Raw genomic sequence first — 22,412 nt, forward strand, 5'->3', positions numbered from 1 at the left:
GTTTCCGGTCCATGGAAGACATGGCTTGGCAGTTCGGGCTGGACTGTTCCCATGAGGCACAGGGTCAGACTGATTTGCATATAGCCATGTCTGAAATTGGGTGGCTGAGTGGGCTAAAGAATGTTGATGGATTAAACCCAGATCAGTTGACTGGGGCTGAGTGTTTGATTTGCTCAAATGCTCCATCCATCATCCCCTTTTGTATCGCTTTGTTCGCCCTAAGTGTGGCAGGGTATGCTCAGACGTGAGTCCCTTGCTCACTTGGGACCTGGATTCAAGATAGCCTGGCTGATGAGGATTATGAATCCGAAACCGGTCCCAGGATGCTTGTTTCTGGTCCATGGAAGACATGGCTTGGCAGTTCGGGCTGGACTGTTCCCATGAGGGACAGGGTCGGACTGATTTGCATATAGCCATGTCTGAAATGGGGTGGCTGAGTGGGCTAAAGAATGGTGATGGATTAAACCCAGATCAGTTGACTGGGGGTGAGTGTTTGATTTGCTCAAACGCTCCGTCCATCATCCCCTTTTGTATCGCTTTGTTTGCCCTAAGTGTGGCAGGGTATGCTCAGACGTGAGTCCTTTGCTCACTTGGCCACTGGATTCAAGATAGCCTGGCTGATGAGGATTATGAATCCGAAACCGGTCCAAGGATGCTTGTTTCCGGTCCATGGAAGACATGGCTTGGCAGTTCGGGCTGGACTGTTCCCATGAGGCACAGGGTCAGACTGATTTGCATATAGCCATGTCTGAAATGGGGTGGCTGAGTGGGCTAAAGAATGGTGATGGATTAAACCCAGATCAGTTGACTGGGGGTGAGTGTTTGATTTGCTCAAACGCTCCGTCCATCAACCCCTTTTGTATCGCTTTGTTCGCCCTAAGTATGGCAGGGTATGCTCAGACGTGAGTCCCTTGCTCACTTGGCCACTGGATTCAAGATAGCCTGGCTGATGAGGATTATGAATCCGAAACCGGTCCCAGGATGCTTGTTTCCGGTCCATGGAAGAAATGGCTTGGCAGTTCAGGCTGGACTGTTCCCATGAGGCACAGGGTCAGACTGATTTGCATATAGCCATGTCTGAAATGGGGTGGCTGAGTGGGCTAAAGAATTGTGATGGATTAAATCCAGATCAGTTGACTGGGGTGAGTGTTTGATTTGCTCAAACGCTTCGTCCATCATCCCCTTTTGTAACAAAATTAAATGAACCTTAGTGCTCCAGCACCTGAAGCGCCATTCCCCTGATGTGGTTCTCCTGAAGGAGACACATCTGTGCGTCAGTAGATGTAAAGCACTCACCGCTTTGGGTATAACATGGTCGCCCACTCTGGGTTTACCTCAGGCTCGAGGGGGGTGGGCATTTTGATTCGAATTGCCCTCCCCATGGTGATCACTGGCTCATGGACTGATGACTCAGGATGCATGGCGGCAGTGGCTGGTAGGTGGGAGGGGCCAACTGTTGTGTTGAACTCATGAATATATCCTGCCCGGCTTACACACCACAACCTTTGCACGACTGGGCTCCTTTCTGTCTGACCTTCCCTTGGGGACTCTACTGGTGGGTGGGGCATGTACGCTGTAATGGACCTTGACTTAGACCGTTCGGGAGGGGGGCAGGAGACCAAGGGAGAGAAGGACTATTGGGTTTTATCAAGGCTATGGGACTGGGGGACCTGTGGCGGGTGCATCATCTCACACATAGACAGTACACATTCTACTTGGCCAGGCATGGTTCCTTCTCCAGACTGGACCACCTGTTCGCGCGTATCGACCAGATGGGTGACTACATAGACCCCCACATTCTAGCCCTGGGAATTTCTGACCACTCCCCAGTCGGCGTCCTTCTCAAGGGTCCGGTAATCAATAAGGCAGCATTCCCGAGAATAGACCCATGGAACCTTAGGGATGACAAGGTGGGTGATAAACTAAGGGAGGGCTCACAGATCTACTTTGAAGAGAATCGAGGATCGGTTGAGTCCCATCTTACGCTTTGGGAAGCGTGAGGGCAGTTTCAGGCCCTGTTCGGGGCCAAGAAGAAAGAGGAGTCCCTTCACATCAGGCAGCTAGAAAAAGAGGTAGAAGATCTAGAGCGGGACCGTGAAACTGGGGTTACAGCGGATCGCCGCCATACATTGGCCCTTAATCAGAGGGAACTCAGGGCATTGGCAGTGGGCGAAGCGCTGGCCTATTCCCTGGCCACGCAACACCGGATCTATGATGCAGGGGACAAAGCCCTGAAGCTCTTGGCGTGGCTCGAATGCAGAGACAGGGAACGCTTATGGGTGGCGGAGGTTAGGGGCATGACGGGTTTATTAGCGGACATAGCCGAGGTGTTTGCATCATACTTTGAGGGGGTTCACACCCCGGTATGCATTTGATCGGAACAAGACTGCACGGAATTCTTGCAGGACTTAGCGCTGCCCACACTGACTCAGGCTCAAAGGGATTGATTGGAGTCCGACTTGACTGGGGAGGAAATAGGGGAGGCTCTCAACTCCCTCCAATCTGGGAAGGCGCAGGGAACGAATGGGCTACCAGTGGAGATATTTAAACGTCAGGCGAACGTTATCACTGGGCCCCTCCTACGGATGTACCTTGAAGCGCGACAGGTGGAGAGACTCCCGCCCGACCAGAGGGAGGCCACGATAATAGTGATCCACAGGGAGGGCAAGCCGGCCAATCAATGTTCTTCATATCGACCAATCTTACTCATTAACATCGAGGCAAAGGTCTTAGCAAAGGCCCTGACCGAAAGGCTGCTTCAGGTTCTGCCGGATCTCGTGCACATTGACCAGTCGGGATTCATGCCGTGTAGGAGCACTCGCCATAATCTGCGTCACCTGTACGTGTGCTCTTCATGATGGAAGATGTGAGGGACACCCAGACTGCCTTGATGACGCAGGACGCCTCAATGACATTCGACAGTATCGAATGGCCCTACTAACTTATGGGTCTCAGACGCCTCGGTCTTGGCCCAATATTTTGTAGTTGGGTGCGCCTTTTGTATGAGTAACCGATAGCACGAGTGAGAGTTAATGGGACGGTGTCCAGAGCCTTCTCCCTCCGACGGGGCACAAGGCAGGGATGCCCCCTGCCCCCACTCCTGTTCGCCCTGGCCCTGGAGCCACTGATCCACTGGATCAAGAGGGACAGGTCGTTTTGGGGTCTGGCGCTCAATGACGACTGGGAAGAGCGTATCTCCTTGTACGTTGATGACGTTGTACTATACATGGCCAGGCCGTACCATTCAATAGCGCAGGCGCTACATCTTTTTGAACTTTTCGGTAGCTACTCGGGATACACAATCAATTCGGAAAAGTCAGTAATGTATCCGCTATCGGGCCCTCCTCCGCGGATACCAACCTGGTGTCCCGCATCAATCGCTATGGACTGATGCAAGTATCTAAGGGTGTTCAGCACCAGGGATAAGGTGGCGTTTCGCACCAAAAATCGGGAAACTAAACTGCTCCACCTGACAACTAGCGTTCGCTGTCTCTCTCCCTCAAGGGGTGAGCCGCAATGTTCAAGATGTTAGCCTTGCCTAGACTCCTCTATATCCTGCAAAACACACCGTATCCGATTCCACCTGGGGTCTTCAAACGGATATCCCAGGCGGTACGGACACTGCTCTGGGACGGGGGCAACCCCAGGATAGCGCTGCACAAACTGACCAGGGGGTGTATGATGGGGGCTGGCCCTCCCAGACGTACAATTATATTATTGGGCCTCTCAGCTACAGGTAGTCAACGACTGGTGTACGGGGACGGATCGGAACCGGCCTACAGGGTTGACCGGTTGGTGATGCCGGGTGGGAATTGTGAGCCATTGTTATACGCCCTCACGCCACGGAGGGATTGGCCCTCGCACACGGGGTGGTGGTCCAGTCCTGGAGCGAGGCGAACAAATCCTGGGGTGGACGGGCTCATTGACGGGCAAAATCCCTCTATGGACCGGTGAGCAATTGACAGAAGTGACCAGATTAACTGGCTTCTGGGGTTGGAAGCTCATAGGCATCAAGTATCTGGGTGACGTATGGATGGGGGACACCCTTGCACTTTTGAATATCTTAAAAACTAATATGATATGCCGGACACCCAACGTTATCATTATCTGTGGCTCACGCATGCCCTACGCTCACTCATCCGGAGCGGCACGTCCTTTCTGGAGTACTCCCCCATGAAGGATAGGCTGCTCCTCGATCCCATACTAGAGAAACCCACTTCCACTATTTATCGCAAGCTCATAAATAATATGCCTGACCCCCTGGTATCGCTGCGAGAGAGATGGGTGAGCGACATAGGTGCCCTGGAAGATGACGATTGGCAGGATGCCCTGCAGAGCCTGCGCAAAGTAGCAGTCCGCGTCTGGTTTCAGTTGGTGCAGCTCAAGATTCTCTATTGCGTATACTACCCTCGCACTTACTTGTATACTTGGGGAAAAAGTCAGTCGGCCCTCTGTGCGCGGGGATGCAGAGGGGATGGTTCCTTCTATCATATATTATGGGAGTGCCCTTTGATAGTGCCCTTCTGGACCAAAGTCACAAATACGATGGCAGCGGTGGTGGGCACTCCAGTTCATTTAGAGAACAGGTGGCTACTATTAATGATTAAGGGGGACACTGACTGGTCCAGACACAATGAGATCTGGCTGGCGCTGGTGGCCAGGGTAGTGAAACAAAATATTGCCAGGGGATGGGGGCGCAGGCACCTCCGCAATGGGACCAGTGGCTGCGAGACCACTAAGAAATGGAAAAAGATCTGGGGGCCTTTGCGGAAATACAGGGAGATGAGGGGTGGGTAGGGACTTGGTCTCTTGAATTGAATGACCTGCTTGTGTTTATGCCGGCCTTATATTATATTGTAAAAATGTAATTTTATCACATGCTATATGACCAATGTGTACTGTCTGATGATATGAGCATAGTTAATAAAAATAATTTAAAAAAAATACTGCTTTTCTGTTACTTTTGTTCTTTAGCTGTTTGTTCAAACTGCTGTAAAGCATTATTACTATATAAAACTATTGAATAAATACAGATGCAGGTCAGTGAATTGCGCACCACGTGGGGTTGCGTAAAGGAAGGGACTAAGCATGGTTTGCCACTTTTGTGCAGCTACATGTGTTTTAGTTAAAGAAGCACAATGTCCTGTTAGCTTATTATTCATATTAACTCATATAACTGCACTTTGTTGAGCCACGGAGGCAGGCCACTCAGCTGGCTGGGAGTCATTTGGACACCATAAACATGGGGTAAGGGAGATCTCATTCCAAACCACTACATCCCCCATCCCACCCCACCCCGCCAGCCTATGAAGGTTAGGTCTGCTCACCACTCATTAGAGAAACCATTCACATGCCTCTGCTGCCATGAATCTCCGGCATGCTGTATACATATGATTTTTTTACTGGGCCTGAATTTATTTTTGGGGGGCTCTTTATTGCATGACAGTGTTCATCTATATTAGCACATGTTTTTCTGCCTTTTGTTTTGCTAATCGGCTTTGCCAGTTCTCTAACCATAGTACTTACATTCAATTATTCCATTGCTTTTTTTTAACCTGATGCAAGCCCAGGAAAACAATCTACCAATACACATGAAGGCCAGGAACTGCAATACAACCAGATGTGATACTTGCAGTAAGAAATGCGCCGCATTACTGGACAACCTTTTACTGTACACCTTCAACGGTCGAGGTCCACAAGACAGCCCGGCAGCTTTTACAAGAGTGATGGCAAAATCAGGATCAACCATCGACTTCACCTTAGCAGATCCTGAGCTATTTCCCTTCATCACAAACTTTCAAATATTAGAAAGAGTAGACAGTGATCATTATCCTCAATCCTTTATACTAACCAACATCCAAGAAAGGTCCCGGCCAACCTGCGTCCTCCCACATCCCACTCAACTTTACATACAAAAACGATTAGTATGGAACAATAACAACGTAGACGCAATCATGGAGTTCTGCTTCGCTCTATTGATCCGTACTGACGCAAAAACATTAGGGATAGAGGCCTGGGAGTCTTTCATCAACAGCCTAAACAGAAAGTTTTCAATCAGCTCAAAAAGTCTAAATCCTGCGATGATCAGCGAGGCAATATGGTCTGGCACTATTACTTTTAGGGACACTCTAACCATAGAGTCCTGGACGGCAGTGACACTGATACTGACCTCCCAAGCCATAGATTTTACAAACTGCACATCAAAACAGATAAACCATGGCAACCCCGAAGACAAACAACCAGAAGGCAAATGCCAACCAGGTCCACTTGAAACATTAGGGTCAGACCCACTTGTCCCCAATGTGCAGATCACACAACAACAGGTATTGATCGCCATAAAAAACCAAAGGTCCGATGGGCCCCGAGACCAAATGGCCTGCCCAACGCCTTATTAAAAAAAGATCCAGCTTTCTGATCCAATCATTTAACATCGCAGTTTGCTCACACCTTGGAGACCCACACCTTCCCTGACTCCTGGCGAGGAAGCATCCTACACCCAATATTCAAATCAAGGGCCTGTTCAGATCTATCCAGCTATAGATTAATAGCCCTCATGGATGTTGAGGCAAAAATCTACGCTGCAAACATGTTGAAAGATCTAGAGGACTAGGTTGACAGCACAAAACTGATCCCCAATACACAAACGGGTTTTCAAACCGGTATGGGTACCCTAACAGACATATCCGCTTTCACGCACTTGGCGAACCAAGCAATTGCCAACTCAAAAGTTTTGTATGCCTGTTTTGTAAACCTCAAAGCAGCCTTTGACAAGGTCCCCAGATCCACCCTGTGGGCAACAATGAAATCCTGGGGAGCCCCCCCAAAATATTTGGATGCAATAATTAACCTCTACTCAAAAACATGGGTCCAAATAAAAACGGGAGACGGTCAAAGCCTAACAAATAAAATCATCACCACCTATGGCTTAAAACAGGGGTGCATTCTTGCCCCCTGTCTATTCAATATCTACACAGCCGACTGTAACGACTGTGTTTTTAGAATAGGTAGCTCACCAACCGTGGCTAACCCAGTCGTCACGCAAACACACTCTTCTCAGGTTACTATTTACAAGATATTTGGAGGACTTGCCTGAGAAGGTGATTATTAGCTATTTACAAGCCTGAACAATTAAAACTACTCTCATGCTTTATCCTATATTTACCTCACCTTATTCAATTATTGGATATTATAGTCTCCCAACTATTTCTCATTTATAGTCCGGCGCCTATTTACTTATTATTGGATATTATAGTCTCCTAACTATTCCTCGTTTATACTCCGGCGACTATTTACTTATTATTGGATATTATAGTCTCCCAACTATTCCTCGCTTATAGTCCGGCGACTATTTACTTATTATTGGATATTATAGTCTCCCGACTATTCCTCGTTTACCGTCCGGCGACTTATTAGGTTTAATGTCCCTCGACTTATTAGGTTTAATGTCCCTCGACTTATTAGATTTTATGTCTCCCGACTTAGTCCCTAACTCTTAGGATCAATACCATCTATGCTTCCCGCTGGTGAACCTGTTGTCTCCCAGTGGGGTGTTCTATAGGGGTCGGCGGTACACCTAAGGTGCACCGACGATATTTACTATTCTTAATTTAGATGTACACATAAGAGCTGTCTAATTATCTCATTTGGGAGTTCTCTCCTGTCATAAACTACCCAGTCCTCCATTTCTCAGTTACCTGCTAGAAGGGTCCCCCTCTACCTTCTAGTTAACAGCACCTGGTTGAAAAGAAAGGTTAGTCCTGTCATGGAAACAACACTCAAATATGCAACTTGGGTCCCTTTATTTAACATTAGAATAGAATGACAAAACATTATAACAATGATATATGTATAAGCAATACAGTAGGAAATTATTAATGCAAGTGGAGATCTAAACATAACCTAGGAAGCAAAAAGGAGTGAATGATTATATACTGCAAATTATTTAAGAACACCTCACCCTATTAAGAAGGGTCCAACTCTCTGTCCCTCTCTGGTGGAATTAAGACTCTTTCCTTCTGCACCATCACCAACGTGCTGACTTCACTCCACTGGTTCAACTGCTCCAAAAGCTCCAACTGGCAGCTCCAACTCTTCCATCTGACTGGCAACTGCTTCAACACATTCTGACTTCTCCATTGCTGTAAATCATCTGACTGGTAACTGCTTCAGCTTCAAAGACCATCTCACTGCTCTGAGAACCATCTGGCCTCTACCATTCCAGGATCCATCTGACCGCTCTCTTCAGTTCCAAAATCCTTCTGACAGCTCTGCCTCTCTGCACTTCGATAATATAGAGTGCTCTCTATCCATGGAAATTTCCAACAGAAACCACCTCCCACCGGATTCCTGTGCCAGCTCCAAGGCTCTCCGCGCAACCGCAGTGGCCATCTGCATGTTACGTGTAAACCCAAGAGACAAACACATTTACCCGATAAGAACCAGTCTCCATCGGCTTTCCAGCTAGTGAATAACAGCTTAACTATAAACATCACCTTTGCTCGGCAAGCGCCTCAGTCAGCAGAGGCAAGACAAAGATGTCTGCTCTCTAGTTTAGGCCTTTAGGCCCGAAAAGAGGCAAAATAGACATAGAATCATGCCAAAGCCAATAGGCAAACCTACAAATAGGCTGAGATAAAGGATTCATAGCAATATACTGAGATAACATGCCAAAGCCAATAGGCAAACCTACAAATAGGCTGAGATCAATATACTGAGATGGCAGTGGACTACTAGTCATCACTAATCCAAGTAGGGCAAATTATCCTTTCGTTACACCGACTTAGACAATGACTTAGGTCTAACATTAGGGGACTCTTTAAAATTAGGAATAGTGTGAATATGAAGTTTGCAATATGCCGACGATATCGTGTTTCATACCAAATGCCCGCGGCCTCTAACGATTGATAAATCAACTAGCAGAATACACAGCCACCATTCAACTAGATATAAACTTTAAAAAAACTATGGTCATGTGTTTCTCTAGCCCTCACAAAAAACTACCAAAATTTACCTGGATGATCAACAGTAACCGCCTGGACCAGGTGGGAACATTCAAATACCTGGGAGTAACATTAGATCGCAATCTTAACTATAAGCAATATCTAGAACTGCGGTAAGCTAAAGCAAAACAGCTACTATTTGCCTTTAAAATCATTAAAAAAAACTTTGTGACAGTTTGACGACTCACTTATTAAAGGTCTTGGCAGCAAAAATTTTGCCATCAATCATGTATGGATCACAACTCCTAAACACAAAAGACTCAATAATTCTAAATACCGCTCAAACTAGTCTGTTCAAAAAACTATTTACAATTCCGCGCCACATCCCGCAATCCCGGATCAGATTGGAATTTGGGTTAAAAAAACAGATCCTGACAAGACAAGGAGCTCTTGCAAAATACTATTGGCAAATGAGGGCCTCGGATGAAGAGTCTCTGGCACATTACTGCTAGGAGGTTGAAAGGCAATCCAGACTGAGTAACTCAGTCTATTCATTCCTGAAGTAATCTATTGAAGCTCTAAAGTTAGAGGAAGCTTGACACACAATATTATCCTATCCGGAGTTTGAACGAATAGTCAAGAAAACCATCAAGCAACAATCTCAGGAAAAAGATAAAGCCTCATTTTTTTAAATGATATTTTATTGGCATTTATACATTGACAGCGCATACAATTATACGTATCCTTGTTCAGTCTTTGATGTGCCTTCATCCATAACTCTTTCCCACAAAACTATCCACCCTCCCCCCTTGAGTTGCTTGCTAATAAATGAAACATGGAAGGTGTAAGCGAAGAGGCGGTCAGGTTCTGGGGCCCTAGTAAGCGGTTATTGTCTCGCTGTTTCTCTCAGGTGTGTGGGGGTAGGTTCAGAAACTTTATTGCCTTACATGCCAGTTGTTATTGTTAATTTATATTTGTATAGCGCCAAATCACCAACAGGTCTCTAAGCGCTAAGACAACGTTCCCAATAGTCAAATAAAGTTTTCATCTTTGCTTTAAAGTTCAACGACGGAGTGTAATGCTACATTTAAGCTCTCACGGCTGATACCTTGCCACTAAGATCAACAAGTCCCGCTTTACAGCAGCAAAACTGTATTAAGGTGTTTATAACAATATGTTGAAACGGAAATCTCTTGATTATATTTTAAAGGATATAGATAATGCTGTTGATGGTGAGTGCTGTAAAAACGGTCTATCACTAAATAAAATAGGTCAATAATGTGCATTTGCATTAATATGACTAAAACATTGCTCTATTTTCTGTTTCCAGTCTCGTTCCACATGTCCAAGTCTTGTGGTTTTTACATTTGCTTTCTTTCACTGTTGCCTTATTTTTATTTTCTAAACTCTTAGATACCTGGAGAAGAAACGCTTGCTGTTTCCTCGCTTCTTCTTTGTATCCGATCCCGCCCTGCTCGAGATCCTTGGACAGGCATCGGATTCTCACACTATCCAGGCTCATTTATTGAATGTGTTTGACAACATTAAGACTGTTAAGTTTCATGAAAAGGTATGAAGTGCCAATTCTATATAGCTTCTCATGTTGTTTTTGCCAATGTGATGCAACCGTTCAGAAATTACATTTGGCTTATAATTGAGTTTGTGATTTAAATCAGCATTGCTCACTAACATTATAGACAATACAGAAATTATATACCCCAATGTTTTCCTACCCATATTTTTGTGTGGAATCACCGTGCCAGCACAAATGTCCTGCCCCACCGCGTTCCCCTGAATCTCCCGAGTAAAATTACACCTCTTTGCCCCCATCTGTCCCCCAGGGTGGGCAGAAAGACTGACATTTCTCTGAGGGGCGGTATTGCCATGCCTTTTTTGGGCAGCCCCCACCCCAACGTCAATAAAACAAAATAATCCCTGGTTTCTAGTGCGCATTCTGCCCCACCGGGGGGCAGATTGGGGGCAGAAAGACTTACATTTCTCTGGGGGGTAGGGGCATTGACATGCCCTTTATGGGCAGCCCCCACCCCATCGTCAATAAAACCAAATCCCTGGTTTCTAGTGGGCTTTCTGTCCCCCCTGGGGGCAGAAAGACTGACATTTCTTTGGGGGGGGGGCATTGCCATGCCCTTTTTGGGCAGCCCCCACCACAATGTCAATAAAAAAAATCCCTGGTTCCTAGTGGGCATTATGCCCCCGGGGGGCAGATTGGGCACTACTGACCCCATCTGCACCCCAGGCAGAAAGACTTACATTTCACTGGGGTAGGGGCATTACCATGCTGTAAGAAACTGGCTCTATATAGAGAAATTTCCTCCCACCCAGCGTTCCCCCAGGTCTCCTGATAAAAATGGTACCTCACTTGCGTGGGTGGGTCAAGGACCAGCGACAGGCAAGGGCCCAAAACCTATTGAGGCCACATCAACATTACTGATCACAAACCAACCTGGTTTTGCAAGGGGGGTCCCACAGGTTTTTGGCCCGGGGCTCGGCGGCCATCTAGGGAAACCTACCAAACCCACATATTTCTGGAAACTAGACACCCGGCGGAGTCCAGAGAGGTATGGCTTGCGTGGGTCCCCCAACATTCTCCTACCCAGAACCCCCTGCAAACCTCAGATTTTGCTGAAAAACTCACTTCTTCTCAAATTTCTGTGTGGGAAAGTTCTGGAATCTGTGTGGATCCATAAATTTCCTCCAACCTAGCCTTTCCCCAGGTCTCCCGATAAAAATGGTACCTCACTCGTGTGGGTAGGCATAGTGGCTGCAATAGGAAATGGCCCAAATCGTACTGTGGAGACTTCAAAATTACTTAGAACAAAACTACCTGGTTTTGGGGGGGCACCTGAGATTTTGGCCCTGGGCTCGGCAGCCATCCTGCGAAAGTTCCAAAACCAAACATTTCTGAAAACTAGACACCCAGGGGGGTCCAATGATGTATGGCTTGCATGGATCCCCCAATGTTTTCCTACCCAGAATGCCATGTACATCTCAAATTTAGCTGAAAAACCTCACATCATCCACATATTTTTGTGTGGAATCACCGTGCCGGCACACATGTCCTACCCAGTGTGCATGGAGTCCAAGGGTCTCCAGAGGTTTGGCAGAGGCTAAAGTTAGATAGAACCCTACTCTCTAAAGTGGTAGCTTGGTCAAGCAGTAAGGCAGTATCAGAGGACAGTGTAAAGCATTTGATGTACACACTCAGTCAGCAAATGGTCTCACACAATCAAGAACTGAACTCTAGGCCAATTGTTTTGTATAAACAAATATACTTTTGTTTTATTTCTAGAACCAAGTAAGCCTGGTGCAGGTATGCATAAACATACTTTTCAGTAGTAAATTACTTGCATGAACACAGTTCCAAATAGCAGTGTATTTTATACTGGTTTTGGTTACAGTTTTAAGAAAGCAGCTTGCAACACATTGCAGGTATAGTACATTCAATTGAATGGGCTTTTTAAGTAAAATGCAGTTAATTACTTTTCCGATTACTTTTGCTAACACAGGACTGGATCCTGGATTCAGTCCTGGGACATTTCCTGAATACAGGTGAGTAAATGTTTTTTGGTAAAGGTACAATTTTTAAGGAATATTATTGCATTTCAAAAGTCACCAATGTTATCCTACGGGAGGAAATTCACTTAGCAGGTAAGTTAGGTTATCATTTTTTTTCTTACTCAGTGCTGGATCCTGGATTCAGCACTGGGACATTTCCTGAAAACAGTTGAGAAAATGCGTTTTGGTTATTTGGCAGATTTTTAAGGAATATTTGCAGTTTTCAAAAGTCGACACTCATGTGTCATCCTAGGAGGAAAAATGAGTTATCAGTTTCAAGGTAAGTAATCGGTCTTTGAGTTAGGGTTCTGGGGTTAGACTCAGGGGGTCTGCCAGGGTCAGTGATGCACTGTTGTTGCACCCTCAGCGGCACTCGGGCGGCCGGGTGCAGGGTGTTGAGATCCAAAGTTATGCAATAGGGGGTAGGGGGACTCCGGTTGGTGGCGGCTGGCAAGCAGGCCACAGGGTTGTGGGAGCAAAGCTCCTAGGGTTAAGCTCAGGGCACATTGGGGACCAGGTTATCACCAAAGGGGCACCCTCAGCGACCCTAGGGCAGCCGGGTGTGCGGTGCTGTTTTGATGTCGGGTGCCCTGTTGATTTCAATGGGAATTCTCTGGGACAAAAAACACTGCAGGCTCAGGGACGACGATCCTCCAGGAGTGACCACCACTTCGAGGGGTAACTTGGGATGTAGAGGGATGGTTAGGCACCGCTGGGTTGGGCACACCAGGCCGTGGGGCGTCGGGTAGAGGGTTGCCTTTGGACGTCGGATTTTCTTACCCGTTCTAGTCGCGGTAGGAGGGCCCTCTGGATTGAGGCTGCAAGCGTCGTCTGGAGGTTTGAGGCAGATCAGGGGTCTCCGGATCCCACGTCAGGATCGCCGGGGGGACCTACTCATGGTGTTTGTTCACTCAAACACGGGCCGGGCTCAGCGGGTGCAGAATGTGCTAGATTCATAGTTTCTGGCCGGACCAGAATCTGCAGTTCAAACACGTCCGGTGTTCACGGGAGAAACAGCTTGGGAAGTAAATGCAGGCAGGTCCTCCGGGGTTTTTGAGGTTGCTGGCCGCTGGACATGCCGGGATTTCACTGGAGCAGGTTCGAGGGGAGACAGGGCTGGGGCCAAGTCAGTGGGTGTCGTCCTCTTGTTAGCTCTGCACGGCTTCTCGTCCTTCTTCTTTTCATTTTTGTTGCTGAATCTGAGGAAGGAAGGTTCAGGGTGCCCCTAAATACTAAATTTAGGGGCATTACAGGTAGGAAAAGGGTCCCTTCCCTGGGGTGGGTACACCCCCTATTCTGCCACTCTCCAGTGGGAGGGGGGCAGGAGCCTGTCCCTGGTTGGCTGGGACTCCCCATCCTCAAGCTGGCGGGGACTCGAGGTTGTGCTTCACCTCGCCTTCCCCACCCTAGGGGTGGAGTTGGCAGAGGTGGGCACACCTCGCTTCCTCACTTTGTTTTTCCCGCCGGGTCTCCCGCCCAAACTGGGGGATAGAACCAGTGGGGACCAGTTGCTGAGTACAGCAAAGGGTCTGGAGAGGCTCACAAAGGCGGTATGCCTTTGAAGCTTCTCCTTCGTGAACCCTGCCCATCCGGGGGGAGGAGGCTTGGCACCTCAACCCAGGATGTGCATTGTTTCAGGCCACAGAGAGCGGCAAGCTCTCGACCCAGGGGTCCAGAAACATGTCTGGGAGTGGCAGAGGCAGCCCCCACTCCAACGTCAATAAAAAAAATAATCTGTGGTTTCTAGTGGGCTTTCTGCCCTGGGTAGCTGATTGGCATTGTAGTGTAGTTCCTATATTCCCAATAGGCTCTGCGCATTGGAATAATATATCCTGTAGTTTAGACGTAGGACTGAGGTCGACTAGGTCTCTAGCGAATCTATTAGGCTTAATTGTGAGTGCCAGCTAGCTCAGAGGTCACTAGAGACTTTCTCGAATTCACAAGAAGGGATTCGTTTCTGACAACCGATTAAACATGACAACTTTGTTTCCCAAGAATAAGAAATTAATCTCTAGAGTCGCGGAAACAATAGATAACTATTTTACTCAGTCAATCGTGCATGCTTCGTTTCACCAGAGGTGCTGAGAAAATAGAGAGACGGGCGTTTTCAATAAAAAGTATTTATTGAATAGTCTTCTTTCTCGAGCATAAGAAATGTACTGCTACAATTGTAATACTGGTTATAAAGTACAAGGCATATAATACGATAAGTATTATAAAGTAGTACTGTAAAAACATGATATGGTTTCTAAGCCATAAAATACATAAAATACATACAGTGATAAAATAATGACTAAAAGTACTCAACTGGTGCTTCTAAAATACGCCTACCTCGGTGTACCTAACCTAAGTCTAGTACAAGGGAAGAAGTAAGTGAGGTGTAGCCTAAGTTTAGTAATCTTTGCCAAGAATCTATTCCAAGAATTCTCTTAAGGGTCTAATCAGCTCCGTACCTTGGTTTTAGAATGAAGGAGGTCTGGTATCTCGCTCTCAGGACTCGATTTCCCAGCAAACCGCCAGGGTATCCTGGAAATACTGGAGCTGGATTTCTCTGCAGGAGAAAAGACAGCGTCTCTCAGTGCGTCAGCTGGAGGGTTGGCTTCCTTCGGCACTTGCTGCTGCAGGGCATCGGACAAGTAGTTAGTCGATCTCCTCCAAACCACCGTGTGTTCGTCTGGGCAAATGTAGGCATATTTATACCTTGAAAGTGCCGAGTTTGACGTATGATTGGACATAATAACGTCACTCAAAGACTCAGTTCTTTGAAAACTCCATGATTTCCTAGATAAATTAGTATTCAGGCGAGGGGAAGTCCCTAGCTGCTGAAGGTGGGGTTTTCTAAGAAATCGTTGTTGCTTCTCGGAACTCAGTGGAAGTAGCCATGCCTTATTTGGGCTGCATAGCCTCAGTCTAAATATGGTAATGACTTCTATGCCTATATAAGGATTTGGTCATTTATACCTATATATGGACATGAATCGGGAAAATTACACTAGGGTCCAAGATTCATACACAACACCCACTCCACGATATTAAGTTCAATAAAACTAAATGTATAAGCACTGAACATATCTAAGGCAAGTGTTTACAATCCCACCCAAAATACAAATTGTATTTGAAAGGTTTGTTCACATGAAATGAGTATAAACTGTATGAAAAAAATAGGTCTCAACTGATATGAAGCATAGTATGAGATCATACATTCTAACATTTATGAAAGATGATATTACAGTCATGAAATGTCTCTTTAAGGTACAGAAAAAAAGTCGAGACTATCCCATAGCATAATATTTAAACTGTTTCGCTTTTAGGATAAGGCCAAATATTGTCATTTAGGAAGTTTTCAAAAGAAATCTTGTTCTCTAAGAATAGTTCTACTTCAAGCAGATTACTCTGTGCCAACAAGTTCTATTCTGGAAAAAGTTCAATTTGTTAGACAGTTTGTTTTTGAAAAAATGAAGGCCGAATTTCAGAGTTCAGGGAACGCTGTGTGAATTAATCAAAAGTTATTGTCGGTGTCAGGAGAAAACATCAGATCGTCTAGGCTGGCAAAGAACCCGTCTACCATAGTAGGGGAAAGTGGAACCACTTCAGTTAGCAGGTCGAATGTGCATAGATGAGGATCATCGCCGTCAGTGTTTGATGCATTAGCAATGTCCGCAGCAGGTGGTACCTGTGTGCCTGTGGTGTTTCGTATCTCACCCTTAGTTAGACTTGCTGGTGAGACCTCAATGAATGCCGTCATCAGAATGGGCAGCCGTTGGGGGCAACACGATGCATGAGTCGTTACCGGACCTAGCAAAGCGTCAACATCCGATGGCAGGACTGATGGTAGTGTAAGACAAATGTCCAACATGCATTCCTCTCCGCAAAGCAGGCATCGTAGAACAGGTAAGATGCAATCTTGCCAGATTGGTCTGCACGAAAGGAACCAAGTTGTGTTCAGATCCCTTAAACGAGTCAAGCCAAGAATCTGTGTAATTCTTACATGATACCTCATGGCAAGGAGGGCTTGTTCCATGGTAGTCTGGGTATCGCTGGTGACTGGACTTGCCATATCAGAGCAGAAGGAATAAAAATAGAATTCCTGCTACGAGTCCCAAGATGAGAGGCAGGCCGCCGAACACAGAGTGTACGAAATTTGGAAAAATGCAGAGGACTGCTTCAAATGGTGCTAACAGTCCCGAAAAAATCGTCTTAAATACATGTGTGATGCCACTGGTATCAGACATATTTAAGATTTGACTTAACATTTCTGCGAAATGTACTGGGCAGTTTGTTGATAATTATGCACGTATCTCTGCAGAAGTCCTTGCAACTTGCAGATCATACGTTTCTCTAGACGAGGTCAGTGGCACAGGTTTTTGTAAAAGAATGACTTTCATTCTGCTTAAAGTATCAATCCGTATAGAAGACATATTCAGTGAAGGCCATAACGCCGTCCCCCTTTCTGTCTTGCTTTTTGGATACAATACTTGCATACAACAAGTGACCCTGGATGACACACTAACTAGATACGCTTTTCCTGCCAACATGCCACTACAGCTGTGGTCATTGAGCATAACGTAGCTGCCATTGGCTAGCGGCCTGAAAATTGGTTCTATCACTATGGAGGGTGAACCGTGCAGGTGGCATGAGAGGTTATTTGCAGAACCTTCGCAGGCTCCGTGTAAATTAATACCTTGGCACAAAAGTGTACCACTTAGTGAGTTCTTACAACTTTTACCACTAAGGAATACCTCCTTTCCCCCATTCCAACATTTGTGTGTGTAAGGTAAAGTCCAGGTCGACTTAATGTATTCTTTACCCAACCTTACATACAGGCCCGCTGGTATATGCTGCAGACAATACTGAAATTGGAAAATCGTCACTGGTATCGTGATGGTGCCATGTATTATCCATTCAATGACAGGTTTCTCAGAAACTGTCAATGGTAATCTTTCCAGTTTCTCAATGCTCAGCACCGTATAGTCTGCTCCTTTTTGTGCCAAAGAGATTTGTTTATCTGTAAGGTTAAACACAGTAAACAATGACGTGGTATTGATTAAACACCATGGCAAGTAGCCTGAACGGAGATTTTGTAACGTCCAGCCTAGCAGCATTATAGAACGTAATTGAGACTGGCCATGTTGTAACATTAGCAAGTCTTGCTCTATTATGTCAATTGCAGAGGATACAATGCTGTCCAAAGAACATATTCTGGAGGACAGAGTCGTTAACCCGTTGTCCACTACAGAGAGGCTTTTCTCTAAATGAATACGATCAATTTCTCGTACTCTTTCTGCAGTTTCCATTTGCGTTATTTTCCATGTTTCGTTGTAAGCAGCGTATATGAAACGTTTTGCCGTGGTTTCCGAGGCCCCATTAAGAAATCACACAAATCATTGCCTTCTTTAAGTAAAGATAAGTGTTGTTTGATTTCTGGAAGTGTAGATTTATGTAGCCACTCAAGGCATAGCTTTCCTACACTGTAAGTAATTACTATCCCTGGATGTTGTCTCTGGGAGTATCTTGGATATGGCCTATTCACTGTGAACCCTTGTGTTTTGTTCAGGAATCTATCTTGACAGTTATTCGAGTCTGTGGGCCCTATTAACCATTTTTTCCAATCACAATTAGTTCTGTTTTGAATTCAAATCTGTTTTACGTCTACCTCCTCATCCTCAGAGCTATTGCTGCCAAGTGAGGGCTTTGGTATGGAGGGTTTGTTTAAATCTTTTATCTTAGCCAGGCCAAGACAAGAAGTTTGTTGAACAGTGTCATTTAAAAACATTATTTGTTCTGGTATAATGCAGGCTCTGAACCAGGCTTCTAAACCTTGCACCTGCCACTCTTTTGTGCCCCAGACAGTTTTTATCTCATTGTTGTCTTTCCAAAAGTCAAAACCTAATATAGACAGTTGAGCATAAAAGTTTGCAGAATAAATTTGTTTAGTATTGGTCAGCATTGTTTTCATTCCTGTCTTATTCTCATTTTTAAAATAAAACGTTTCTGGATTTGTAACATTAAACCCTGAGAAGTACGGAAACTTTTTATTAAATGTTTTTGAGCAGCCCTTTGGCGGCGTTGGACAATGTTCCCATTGATTGTAAGTAAAAACATTTCTAGGGTTTGCAGATTTATGCAAATAATTGTGACCATAATGATTAAAACAATACATTTGTTCATAATCTGATGAACCTTCTAGGTATTCATGTTCTGTGAATTTAGCTGACATTTCTAAATCTGTCATCATGTTATTAACAGTTTCAAAGTCGTAATTATCCAAAAATGTGCTGGGTGAGACAAAGTCACTCAAAAAAACCTTAAACTGATGTGGAATCTTCAGCAGTTCCACCGGGCCATAGATGTCATAATCAGTTCTATCCCATGCTATACCTCCAGGTATAGGGACAGCTGTGATGTTTACTGATGACAGGTCTCTTCTTTCACGATGAGATGATTTGTGAGGTTTCAGGAGCAAGTTGATTTTCTTACTTGTTGTGTCCATTGTACTGTATTTTCCATCTATCATCCTTCCCAAACTTAACACAAGTATGAACCAAAGCAGGAGAAAAAGTACACCGAACACAATCCAAAACTCAACCCATGGTGAAACCAGATAGGCTTTCTCAAGTTGATGAAAGAGTTCTGTTATTTTTTCTTTGAAAGTTTTATTTGCTGGCGTTGCTTCAGGTTCACTGGGATCCTCAGGGAAGGTATCAAAGTTGATGAAATAGCCAGAGGTAGTTCTGTCAATTGTTGGAATTGCATCCAGATTACTTGAAATCGCTGGAGCTGTTTCTTCTTTTGCCATTTTGGTATAGTCAGATGCTATATCATTATAGACAGGTGTTTCTTGGCTAACTGTTATTTGGGTATCCAGAGGCACAAGTTCCATGGCTTTGTTGCATAGTCCTTAATTTCTTACTGCAGGTTTATCAAAGGTGATAAGTCTTTCAGTTTGAACCTCTTGGATTGTAGCAAGATTTGGTTGTCTGCTACATCTTGGGAGTCCACTTGGCCTACTACTTATTATCGGCCACATGATGTGGTTTGACCAGATCGATGGACACAACTCTGTTCTCCCTTTTACCAACAAGGGGCGGTAGTAACACTGATCTTGTTCCGTGGATAGCTAAGACAGGTACTGCTTTTCTGTAAGAAGGCCTAAATTGCTTCTTTAACGCGATCTTTTCCCTGACTAGATCCCCAATCTTTGGAATCCAGACAGATCTTGCTGGGACAGGTGGTTTTTCTTCAGTGGTCGTTTGCTTACGTATTATGTCACTTAGACTTCTTCTTGTTTCATTTAAGTCCTGTAAAACAGCCAAACGATTTTTGACATCGAAGGGTTTTTGTTCCACCACTGAAGTTTGACAATCGAGGTCTTCGATTATCATTCTAGTACCAAATAGTAATTCATATGGAGTGATTCCCCCCAGAGAATTTCTTGGTAGATTGTTAAGACAACGTCGGGCACTTATTAAATGTTTGACCCACCCATCACACGAACCTAATACCTTAGCTGTTATGGATTGCTTTATGTCATGGTTTTTTCTTTCCACTACCTCATTACCCTCAGGATGGAAGGGACTAGAATACCACAATGCAACGCCCAAGCTAGCCATGGCCTCCATGTAAGCTCGAGAGCTAAACGCAGGACCCTGGTCAGAATGTAGCGTGCCGATTGCGTATGTGCCGATAAAGACTCGCAAATCCTTTATAACAGTTCTGGCGTCACCCGAGCGCTGGGGCCACATCCAAATGAATCTTGTGCAGGAATCCACTGCGACCATGATATATTTAGAGTTACCATCCCTTTGTAAGGGACCGCAGTGATCCAGATATACTCACGCTAGTGGTTTATCGGAAATCAGGAGGGGGGTCTGTGCAGGTCGTTTCACTGTTGAAACTTTTATTTTTTGGCAGATTTCACATTCTAGAACATAGTTTCTAGTTTGTTTCCACATGCGCGGCCACCAATATATTTGTTTTAATAATGATACTCTGGCGGAAATTCCTGCGTGTGCAGATGCCAGTCCTTTGTGTGCTGCTAAGATCAGTCCTAACCTATGTTCCATGTTTGGAATTGCCCTATCTCCCACTCCAGGGATTCGAGCAAAAGGAACATTATTTGCATTAGTTATATATGAGTACTTTACTGGAAAGCCTTTCGGGAGTGTCTTACCCCTGTCTTTAATTGAAGCATTGACAGCTTGCATTATTTCACTGTCTATTTTTGTTTTTGAACGAGTGATCGCAGCTACGGAAGCCGTTTGCACAGCTGCTTTCGCAGCTTCATCAGCCAATGAATTCCCTGCAACGTGAACGCCATCACGCTGATGACTCAGTGTATGTATCACGTGAGTCTTTTGTAGTTCTTTTTGTAAAAGAACTACTTGTTCCCAAAGTATTTTATGCTTAATTGTGCCACCTTTTGCATCTGTGAAACCGTTTTGAACCCAGTTCTGCAGATATTCATTGTAAGACTGGACGCAGTAATACGAATCGCACACTATGAGACTGGGGAATTCGTGATTGGTATTTTCAAGCTCCATCTTGAAAGCCTGTAGTTCAGCTCGCTGAGCTGTACAGACTCCGAGTGATTGAGTTTTAGTGATCATAGATCTAAATTTACCTTCGCGCCAGCGACCTTTATCACTCGCGCACGCAGCACTATAGGCTTGTTTACCTCCAATTGCGGGCTGTGCTGCTCCGTCTGTATAGATTATACATCCGTAATGTTCTAGAGGCAGAATTTCGGTCGGCAGAGGACATTCGTATTCGTATTGTAGGAATTCTTTTGTCTTCAAGTAGGGGTCAAAGACGTATTCAACGTCTGTTGCAGCAAGAGAATTAACCCATTGTATCCATCTTGGATGTAAAGCTTTAGCATTGGGAATGCTTGCTTTCGTCACTGCCTCTAAGGCAGGTACAGGTGTAACGATCATTATGCGTTTACCCTGTGCGAGAGCTCTCTCTTTCGCTACTGCAGTTTGAACCACTGTATGCTATTGGTACCTTTTCACCTTCATTAAAGGTCAGGTATGTGAATCCGCATCTCCCTTGGATGATTCGGATCACAAGATTGCGCGCATTATCACGTGTTTCTAACTGTGTTTTTGGTAACATGTCTGTTTGCACTGAACGCAAAATTTCTGTATGGTTTTCAGTCCAATTTGTTGGTTTGAAATCAGGTTTGATTAGTTCGGAGAGAGGTTTAACCCTTTCTTCGTAATTTAGAACGTAAGTTCTTCCAAAATTCAGGAAACCTAGAATTGACTGTAAGTTTTTCAGCGTCTTTGGAGGTTGGAGCAGCGCACATTTCTCTAGGAAGTTGACTGCCAGGCTTTTGCCTTCACTTGATAACTCGTATCCTAAGAATAGGACGTTGAGTTGGGCAATTCGTGATTTCTTAAAATTGAATTTATACCCTTCAGAAGCGAACCCAAGTATCATGATGTTCACTCTTTTCAAGTGCACGACCAAATCATCATCTGTAAGATAGATGTCATCGACATAAGATAATGCCTCATCATCGTACATGTGTAGTAACTCTGTTACTCTGGCTGAAAATAACCTTGGACTATTCTTGAATCCCTGGGGAAGACGGCAAAAATGGCGCTGTGTCCCCATGATTGAGAAATCAGTCAAATGCCTGCTTTCAGGTGCAATGTTTTGACAGAAAAACCCATTTGAAATATCTAATGTGGTTTTCTATTTTTTACGCACGATGTTATTCATCAGTGCTGCACTGTGTGCCTTTTGTACTGCAAATGTTTTGCAACAGGAGTTTAAGCGTCTGTAATCCAAAACTAGACAATATGAATTGTCTGGTTTGGAGACAGGAAACAAAGGATTGTTCATTGACGAGATGCATGTTTCAATCACCCCTTGGTATTCAAGTTGATTTAA

At 45.1% G+C, this 22,412-nt stretch overlaps 1 protein-coding gene across 1 annotated transcript in view; it reads left to right on the forward strand.

Moving 5' to 3' along the window:
• DNAH5 (dynein axonemal heavy chain 5) overlaps nucleotides 1-22,412 on the forward strand; it is a 5,174,212-nt gene that overhangs the window by 1,855,004 nt on the left and 3,296,796 nt on the right. Inside the window, exon 32 of the mRNA XM_078687662.1 lies at nucleotides 10,353-10,509. Coding sequence (XP_078543788.1) covers nucleotides 10,353-10,509 — 157 coding nt within the window. The remainder of the gene's footprint in view (nucleotides 1-10,352; nucleotides 10,510-22,412) is intronic.

Source organism: Lissotriton helveticus, chromosome 4_1, assembly GCF_964261635.1.
Source record: "Lissotriton helveticus chromosome 4_1, aLisHel1.1, whole genome shotgun sequence".
NCBI classification, from domain to species: Eukaryota; Metazoa; Chordata; class Amphibia; order Caudata; family Salamandridae; genus Lissotriton; species Lissotriton helveticus.